This window comes from Corylus avellana, chromosome ca7 (genome assembly GCF_901000735.1).
Source record: "Corylus avellana chromosome ca7, CavTom2PMs-1.0".
NCBI lineage: Eukaryota > Viridiplantae > Streptophyta > Magnoliopsida > Fagales > Betulaceae > Corylus > Corylus avellana.
The window spans coordinates 10645088-10655049 of NC_081547.1; the positions used below are offsets into that span (position 1 = coordinate 10645088).

The 9962-nt window shown below is 35.8% G+C and overlaps 1 protein-coding gene across 1 annotated transcript; it reads left to right on the top strand.

The window, feature by feature from the left end:
• The first annotated feature begins 6649 nt into the window (after positions 1 to 6649).
• Positions 6650 to 8167, top strand: LOC132187607 (leucine-rich repeat extensin-like protein 3). Its single transcript, XM_059601968.1, has one exon. The coding sequence runs from the start codon at positions 7355 to 7357 to the stop codon at positions 7895 to 7897; it is 543 nt and encodes a 180-aa protein (XP_059457951.1). The 5' UTR covers positions 6650 to 7354; the 3' UTR covers positions 7898 to 8167.
• The last annotated feature ends 1795 nt before the right edge of the window (positions 8168 to 9962 follow it).

The window sequence follows — 9962 nt, forward strand, 5'->3', positions numbered from 1 at the left end:
ATACGGCAAGAAATACCTATAGCTGGTGGTTAAAGGCCTGATGGCATGCACAGCAGTCAGCAGTCCTAATTGATGTTACTGAATCGTACCCCTAAACGCAGAAAGAGTAGTAGGCTTGCAAATCTTGCATAGATTACATAACAGATAATCGTAAAAGAAGAAAGAAGAGAGAAGGGCCTCTGCAATCTGCATGAAGGATCTTCCTCTCTAGATATTGTCTCTTGTCTCTTTCTCTGCCTTATCTGCTACATTTTTATGCGGATTCTCTCTTAATTACTCCGTACATATTCTCCAGCACAGTGAATCTCTTTAGCAAATAAACAGAAAATCAAAGGCAAGGCAACAAACAACGCATGATAATTATATATTCATATTGATGTTACAAAAAGTTTGTTGTTCAATGATTTTGAAAAGTGGGTAAATATGTTTTCGCAAATTTTGAAAGAAAAAGAAAATATGGGAGGTTGGCAATGAATGAAAGAAAAGTGGGGCAACGTAAATGGGTGCAAGAGAGGCAGGGATAAGTTAAATGGCACGCAAATTAAGGCATTCCCTTTGAGGATTCTGTGTGTGTGTGGGTGGGTGTACAGGGGGAGTCAAAGGAGGTGTCCTGTTCCTTGACTTTTTGCAGATGAAGATCGCTTTCCATGAACCACCGGCCAGGTTTATACGAAAACTACATGCAAAACAAACGCGGTTTGTTCTTTGTTGCCTGAGAGGAAGCACTCTGATTCCATGCTGCCGCGCCCCATGGGAGATCCAATGCTCCCGACTTCCTACCACTAGTACCATCTTTGATGGGACGTTGCTCAATAAAAAATACATTATATTTATTTATTTTTCAACTATTTTTTAACCGTTTAATTTATTTGAAGTTTATATCATAAGTATCTAAATTCAAAAGTTGATATATTGAATTTATAGTATGAGATGATGAAAAAATGTAAAAAATATTAAAGTGATTCATTTTTCAAATTTTAATACACTACAAAAAAAAAAAAAAAAAGATTTTTTTATGTGTTTACAGTAACCCACTTTTTACCTAGTGACACTACAAAAAGTGCCACGTCAATAAGACTTTTATTGACGTGATGAATGAGCCACGTCACTAATTAGTGGGTAAACAAGGTCTAAAATGAAGCCAAAAACATCAAAATCTCAAGCTTTACTCCAAAGATCCACTTTTTTTACAATAAGAAACTCATACTAGAACACATCATCCTTAAAACTCAACTTTCTAACCCTAAAGCTAAAGTTTTTTCTTTAAAAAAGAAATAACAAGTTAACACAATCTTAACAATAAAAACAAAATTTAAGTAAGATAGGTCAAGGAAAGAGGTGTGTGGCTTACTCTCTTGAAGACTTGACCTCAACCTCTCAAGAAAACTCTCCTTCCTCTTCCTCTTCCGTTTGTTTGTTTGTTTGTTTTTTTTGTTTGTTTTTTTTGTTTTTTTTTTTCTGTTTTTTGGAGGCTAAGGCACACACCAAATGGTGCCCTAAGGCTCATAATGGGTTAAATACACCCTCATTGCACCTGAATAGTGTTGGCCTTATCTAATTCTCATGCATATTGTCACAGTTTGAACGGTCTATGGACCGTTAAGACGTTTTTGCTAATGTCGACCGTTCAGACAATGACCGTCGTTCCGATTTTTTTATTACTTACCGTTTGGATAGTTTTCATGTAAAATTTATCTCAAGTGTTGAAATCTCATTTTCTCCCCTTTTGAGATTTGTGACTAATTCAACTCTAAAAAAAATGCTTAGGTACTAATTAGAGCACTTGGGGCATCCTAAAAACCTAAATAAGCTGTGTGGGGTGGTGAGAGTGGTTCAGCCACCTCTTGGCATGACTTTTAAGATTAGCTAAGCCACCCTAAAAATTTCCAAGGAGATGGCAACCCCCACAAGCTAAGGGTGACCACACTCACAAGTTTGGGAGTGGTGTAGCCACCCTCAAAACCTTTTTCCAAAGTGGCCAAAACCCTTTTGTCAACCAAGAGGGTGGTCCAGCCATTCTCAAGTGGTGGAGAGCCCTCTCCCCTCTTAGCAACATTTTTTTTTTTTTAAAAGGTTTTTTATTCTTTATTCTTTTTGCTGTTTTTTTATTATTTGAAAAAAAAAAAATTATTAGTTGTCAAGATGTTCTGGCATTTTGTACACAATACTTTATTGGTCTTACATGACTTTTATAGTGTGAGTGGATTCTCATGTCAACTCAAAAATCACTATTTTCAAGCATGTATATCTTGATATGAACTGTTCATTTTTATAATGTCCTAAACCCAAATTTTATAAGTACCATGACATGAATTTTCTTCTTTAATGCAACTCATAGTGTATGGCGACCGAATTTGAATTCCATCTCAACTTCAAAGTATAGGTCCATAGAATCAATAAGAACTTCATTGTAAATCATTTCATACTGGTTTTTCATGTCATCTATTTAAAAATAAAAATAAAAAATTGTTTAAAATGTTACATTAGATGACATAAAATTATGGAAAAAAATACATTTTACCCCATGAACTATCTACCCATTTCCACTTTGACCTATAATGTTTAAAAAGTGACACTCGACCTCCCTCCAAACTTTCAAATTGTTGCAATTCGACCATTTTGACCTTTTTTTTTTTTTTTTTTTTTTTTTCCAAAATGCCTCCATCCCAAGTTTAAAAAAATTAAAAATTAAAAATTAAAAAATTAAGGAGTGGCCAGTCTGGGGTGGCTTCGGGCCCAACTGGCCGGGGTGGCCGGCCACCCCTTAATTTTTATTTTATTTTTTTAATTTTTTAATTTTTCTTTTTTAACTTGGGTGGGGGCCTTTTAGGAAAAAAAATAATAATAATCAAATTGCAACAATTTGGAAGTTGGGGGGTCAAGTGTCACTTTTTAAACAATGGAGGATAAAGTGCAAATTGATTGATAGTTCAAGGGTAAAATGTATTTTCTCCTAAAATTATTGTGATAAATGTGTATTCAGAGTAGTATTACTCTAAAAAGATACCGGTCATATAATTTTTGCTACAAATAATCCAAGAAAAAAAACACGAGTTATACAAAATATATAGATGGAGGATCATTGAGATTATGAATTAAAAGACAAGGAATAGAAGAAGAAAGCTTTCAACATCTTCTTTTCTTTTTTTTTTCTTTTTTTTTTGTAACAAGCTTTCAACATTCTACATGTTATTAATAGGGGGATCTAGGATGGGCCCAAAAGCCTCTCTCAACATCACTCTTCATCGAAAACCATGACCCTCTCCTTGGGCCCACGTGATCCAAACACTCCCTGAGTTCATGTTGCCCCTAGCTTTCACATTATGAAGATTCTTTCTAGGCAATTATAGTCACCCAAATTAGCCCCAACGGTTGAAGCCCACGTAGACACATTCTCTCTCTCTCTCTCTCTCTCTCTCTCGCTTTCCTCCATTTTTGAGATGGTGAAGAAGAAATTCCTGACTCCTCTCAATAATCAAGGGGAAAAAAAAATCTCTGAAGTCCCAGATTCTCTTACGATCATAGTGTCTCACATAGATTAAATATAATTTTAACTATATGGATGTAAGTTTTTGAGCAACTTTTTCTAATAAGCTGATTTTTAAGGGTAAATTATATCCAAAATTTATATCATTTAGTATCAAAACTAGTCACTACGTCGAATATGGGATTGAATGAATTGAATACGCAATGCCAGATTAAAATGTCTTTGTATTATGTATGAGTATATTATTAAGTCAATGAATACTGATAAATGAGTAGAACAAAAAAAGAAGAAGAGAGGTTAAGTATAATCGTAAAGCTCTTGAGCATCCTTCTCTTGTAAGTTGGTTTTCAAGGTGAATTATACTCAAAATTTGTATCAGATTCAAAGCCAATCCTGAATCCTCAATGCACCTACTCTCATGAATTCCCAAATTTGATTCAGAAATCCTTCGTTTGGGACCAAATCTATATGACCCTTTTTCTGGGTCCTCCATAAACAAGAACCACAAACACCCAGATTCAAGAATCAAGCCCTAGCCCTCTGTACCAAATCTTTGGAGAACATGGTTTCTAAATCGGAGCTAAAGAAGAAGAAATCAACCATTTGGGACAAAACCCAGTTGACCCATTTGGTTGATTTTGCATGGGAACAAACAAGAAGCCACGGAGACTCTCAGATCCAAAAACAATTCCAATGCCCAAACCAATAAAAAAAGAAAAGCATCCTTAAAAAAGTATTACGTTGTTTAATTAGTAGTTGTGAGGTGGTGGAAGAAAATTATAGAGTTGTAAAGTTGGACAACCATTTACCCTAGAAAGCTCTGGTTGTGAAGTGGTGGAAGAAAATAATGGAGTTGTTACCGTTTGAAGTTGCAGATTTCAAGCACTTTTGATTTCTCTATTCTGCCATGCTTGTCATTATAACCTGGCATTGTGTGGGTTTTTGACTTTCTTTTTTTTTTCTTCTCTTTCTTGCATTATTATCTGATAAATTGTGGCAGGATTTTTGATTAATATCCCTGCAATGAACCTGTGGGATCCATCATCCATGGGGACCTTTGCTAGACTGTCTTTTAGTCAGGCCAGCAGATTTGTCATTGCCAGATTGACCCTTGGATTTGAGGAGAATTAAGATATTCTATTGTTTCTCTGCCAAGCCATAACCAGCTGCAACCTTATTAAATTAGGTCATGTGCATTCAGAATTTGAGCACCTTCTCCAAATATTTTTTAAAACTTAACATAATTTTGAAAAGGAGAAGTGGATTTATGGAAGAAATAGGGTTTTTAATAGAAACTCAAGGCATGTAAAAGAGTCCATTGGGTGCAAGCAAGCAAGTGGCACAAAAATTAATTGAAAAAGACAAGAAGCTTGAGGTCATCAATTCATAATTTTCTTCCTCCCTTCATTACTGATCAGGCATTTGGATCCTCTCCGGTCCATTGATTAGAGCATTGTAATGATTCTTTGACGGTACTCGAATTTCGATACAGGAATACGAATAGTCACCTCTAATTTCAATGCATAAAACATTAATATAACATGATCTATTTATATGGTACACTTGAAATTTAATAGATTAGAATCAGGAAACGGGATCCGAATCCTCTCTAGTTCTTTTGGATTGGAGAGGCCTCCAGTTAATGGTTAGGGCTATCTTCATGTCACGTGTCTTACCTATTAAAATATTATTTTTTATTTTAAAAATTAAAATAATATAATAATATTTTTTTTATTATATTATTTTAGTTTTTATTTATTTTTAAAATAAAAAATAATATTTTTATATATTTTAATAAATGGGACATCTGGCATGAGGATGGTCCTAGGATTCTCCTATGGCCATCCTGGCCATTAACTGGAGGCCTCTCCAGTCCTTTTGGATTGGAGAGGATCCGAATCCATAATAACGTTGTATCTTAGATTTTTCTGTTGTGTAAATCTCATTTTATCTATCTAATTTACAGGGTGAAAAAAGAGGAAACTAAACTCTATTACTCTTCACTAAGAGCATGTTCAACAAATTAGGTAAAAGTTCATATGACCACTTTTATCTCCTTCACCGGATTAGCTACAGTGAATAACAACCTTTTGCTATTGACTGTAACATATTAAATAAATATTATATTATTTTTTCATTTTACTTTTAAGTTGTTTATTGTTTCTCTTTTTCATGAAAATGGAATATAATAAAAAATAAATAAATAAAGTGAGAAATAATATTTAAAAGCAAGTAGAGAATAGAATAGAAAATTTGTTAGGATATAGAAAAAAACAATAGCTAAAATAGACAGTTTACTAAGTATTTCAACCATTATTGTTGGAAATACACTAAAAAAACAAAAGAAAAGCTATTTAAAACGTCAAATTAGACGATGTAAAATAACTCAATTGAGTATAATAAATAGGTGTCCAGAGTATCATTGCTCAAAGAAATACCCGTCATCATATAATTTTCACTCCAAATAATTGAAGAAAAAAACCCAAGAGTTGGATAAAATATAGAGATGGAGCGATCATTGATGGTATGAATTAGAAAAGGAATAGAAGAAGAGAGCTTCTCATTCTAAAATGTTACCAGTTTGGGGGGGTTTTTATCAGAGATCTACAAGACTACAATGGGCCTCTTTCAACATCACTCTTCATCCAAAACAATCCTTGGGCCCACATGAACCAAACACTCTCTAACAAAATCAAAAAATCAAAAAAAAATTTAAAAAAAAAATTTAAAAGAAATGCTAATTTTATCCAACTCTCTAGTTCTTCTTGTATTATCATGATCCTAAATAAATACTAATTTTTTAAAAAATTAAAAAAAAATTACTTTACTAATTTTTTATTTTTTTTAAAAAAATAATAATATTCCCGTAAAATTAAGATAATATTAAAAAAAAAAGGGTAACATTCTCTTAAAATTTTTACTAACGGTTTGAGTATCAAAATAATGTAAAACTTATTTATTAGTACATATAATATTTTCTTGATTAATTATCACCAATAAATAAGTTAAACACTATTTTGGTACCATTTATTAATAAAAAATTTGATAATCTTGACATTTATAAAGAAGAAGAAAAAAAAAAAAAAAAAAAAACCGACACACCCTGTCTCTCTCCTAAAAACAGCCGTAAGAAGATTCTCCCTAGGCAATTAGTCACCCAAATTAGCCCCAACGGTTGAAGCCCGCGTAGGCACACACGCACACACTCTCTCTCTGTCTCCTCCATTTCTGAGAAGGTGAAGAAGAAACCTCCTCAATGTATCCAACCTCCATACACGTTCCAATCATCAATCAAGGATATTGGCCAACCACCTCCTTGATCCCATTCCTCTGACTCCTCTGAATGATCAAGGGGGGAAAAGAAAATCTCTCGAAGACCCAGATTCAAACCCAATCCTGAATCCTCAATGTGCCTAGTTTCATGAAAACCCAAATTTGATTCAGAAATCCATCATTTGGGACCAAAGCTATATGACCCTTTTTTCTGAGTCCTCCAAAAACAGGAATTGCAAACACCCAGATTCAAGAATCAAGCTTAGCCCCAAGCCCTAGCCCTCTGGTACCAAATCTTTGGGGCACAAGGTTTCTAAATCGGAGCTGAAGAAGAAGAAATCAACCATTTGGGACAGAACCCAGTTGACCCATTTGGTTGATTTTGCATGGGAAAAAGAAGGCACAGAGACTCAGATTCGAGAACAATTCCAATGCCCAAACCGTAGCTCTTTGGCGAACAGGGGAGTCTCTTGAATTCAGAGTTGAAGAGAAGGAACCCAGATGCAGGAAGACTTTGGAGACCCTCGTCCAAATCCGAATTGAGAAAAAATTGTTGTTTCTTCTTCTTGTAATTGTTATTGTTGCTGTTGTTTCATGGAACCGCCATTACCAACCTTGGTGTTCCTAATCTTTGGCTTTGCCATTTGCGTTCTTGCTCTCCTTGCCGAATCCCAACCAGGAAACATTCCTGCAAGATCTTTACTCGAGGCCCCACCGCCACCGTCTCCACCGCCCCCACCCCCTCCTCCTCCTCCAACGCCTCCTCCTCCTTCTCCTCCTCCACCGCCCCCACCGCCTCCACCGTCCCCACCGCTTCCTCCTCCTCCATCGCCTCCGCCTCCGCCACCTCATTCAGGATCACCGCCACCTCCATCGCCACCTCATTCAGGATCACCGCATCCTCTGCTGCATCATTTAGGATCACCGCCACCACACCATCGGTCGAACGGCCAGGCCGATAACCGGTCCAAACATCGCCGAGAAGAGTCCCCGTTTCCTCCTTCTAAGCAGGGCATTAATACAGGGAAGAAGGTTGGGCTTTTCTTTGTGGGTATCGCTGCAATCCTCCAAATCGGTGTCGTGGGGTTCTTGGTTTTCAAGAGAAGGCAGCTTTTGAAGCTCAAGGACAGATATTAGACTTGCTCTTGAATTGAAATTTTCGTTCTCTCACCAATTCTTTCATTTCCGCGGCACGCATTGTATTTTGGAGGTTGTATCGGATCGCAAGTCTTTGCTTAGTTGAGAGGTTTTATTGGATTCAGATTCTTTGGTGGGTGGTGGGAGGTTTCAACTTGCGGATTGATTGCAGCACGGGGCATTTGTAAATGTGGTAATAATTATTAACTGGGAATTTCTTTCATCTCGATCTTCTGAGTTTGTGTTGATTTTTTTTTTTTTTTTTGGATTTAAACGACACGGCTTATAATTGATAGCAGATGATATCTTTTGCCATTGTTGTCATGGCTTCCTAACTTTTTTCTGCTAACGTTTGTGAATGTATAACAATGTTAGGACTCACAGATGCATTATAATGACATTGTTTATTGTTCTTTCTTTTCTATGTTGACCATCATTTATTAACAAGTAAATCTTTTTGATTCATATTGTTGTTACAATTCAGTTTGTGTTGCACTTTATTAGAGAAAAATGTAAATGTTCCTCATCTTTTCATTGTTTTTGTTTATGTTGTAGCGTGGAAATATTTGTAGCTTTGTGAGCTCCCCATCCATTTTGATGTTGCTCCATTGAAATGAGATTGTCTTTTCCTCCCATTCTGCTAAGCCCTTTTCATTGTATTATAAATTCCATTACAACCCATATGCTTTCACATTTCAAATTTTGAATGAAGTCTTCATTAAAGCTTAATCTCTGTAATGTTCTCCAAAAATGGTTAAACTTAATTGTCATTTGACAAGTATCCTGAAACAGATAAAAGCTAGCCAGAGATGAGAATGCTGTCCTGATGGTGATTGACATTTATCTTTGTTTATGATGAATGAATCATTGGCTTTTTCGTGTGGAGGGTGAATCATGCCTGGTATTGTTAGACATTAGCAAAGTTACCTACTTTTTGCACTGAATATAGACTATATACTGTTTCAAAAACTTGTTGACACATCAGAAAGATTATATATGTTTTTGTTATTATATATAGGCTTGACTAAGTCAGCCTTTTATCCCGTAGAAGAAATCCTTGGAAGCTAGTAAGATTTTTAAATGTTGCAACTCTTGGATGGTTTGGGAGAATGGCCTCCTCTCTCGTTTAATATGCAATGGATGACTTGGATCATTTGAGTCCTAGTTGAATGAGAGTTACAGATGTATTTTTACACCAAAAATTGAGAGTCAAATGTGAAGACAACCAACCTGTGACATGAATTTTCTTCTGGTGCCCTAGAGTGTTCCGAGCCTGTGTTGGCCATCACATTAGGAGGATGAGTTAAAGAACAAGGCTGTAGCCTCCTTGGCATTTCTTCGAGCAGTATCCATCCCTCTTTCCCAAAGAGAGATTTTAGTAAATAACCAAGCCTTACAAATGAATGCATTCCATATCAGCAGGGAATCGTGATTGATTTTGAAATCAACTAGTCTAGAATCACTTAGGGCAGTTATTATGAGAGAGCTCATGTGAAATCTAACTGTCAAACGAAAAAATGGGATCCGGACGGCTGAGTTCAATATGGGGCTTTTTCACATAGCTGTTTAAATTGCTAGTAATTTAGATAGTTAATTGTTGTGGATCTCAATTCGGGTTGTAAAGGTCTTTTCGGTGGAATAATTAGAACCCTAATTTGGGAGTTCTGAAAAGCAGGAGACTTTTTTATCCGACCAAAATGTACCATGAGAAGGCATGCATGATGAGGTCTCCACCTTGTTCAAGGGGGATGACTGATGAGTGTTACATTCCCCATCACAATGATTTGCCATTTCCCATTTCCTTAAGCAATTGAAAGCCTACACCAATTGGATGGGTCTGACCTGTTTCACATTTTCCACTTCCAGCAATAATTTCTTGACTTTCATTGTAGATGTCTTCATCTATCCCCTTTAGGCAGCATAAAAGGACGCATTTCTAGAAAATAAACTATATATAGTTCGACAGGGATTTTGCTGATTTTCCAAATAATCGTTAGCAATGTGCAGTTGGACCGGCCTAAAATTCTATATCGACTCTGCTCCAATAAAATGCATAAAAACCGCC

Coding starts and splice junctions, on each gene's coding strand:
- LOC132187607 (XM_059601968.1), top strand. CDS start 7,355: ATGGAACCGCCATTACCAACCTTGGTGTTCCTAATCTTTGGCTTTGCC.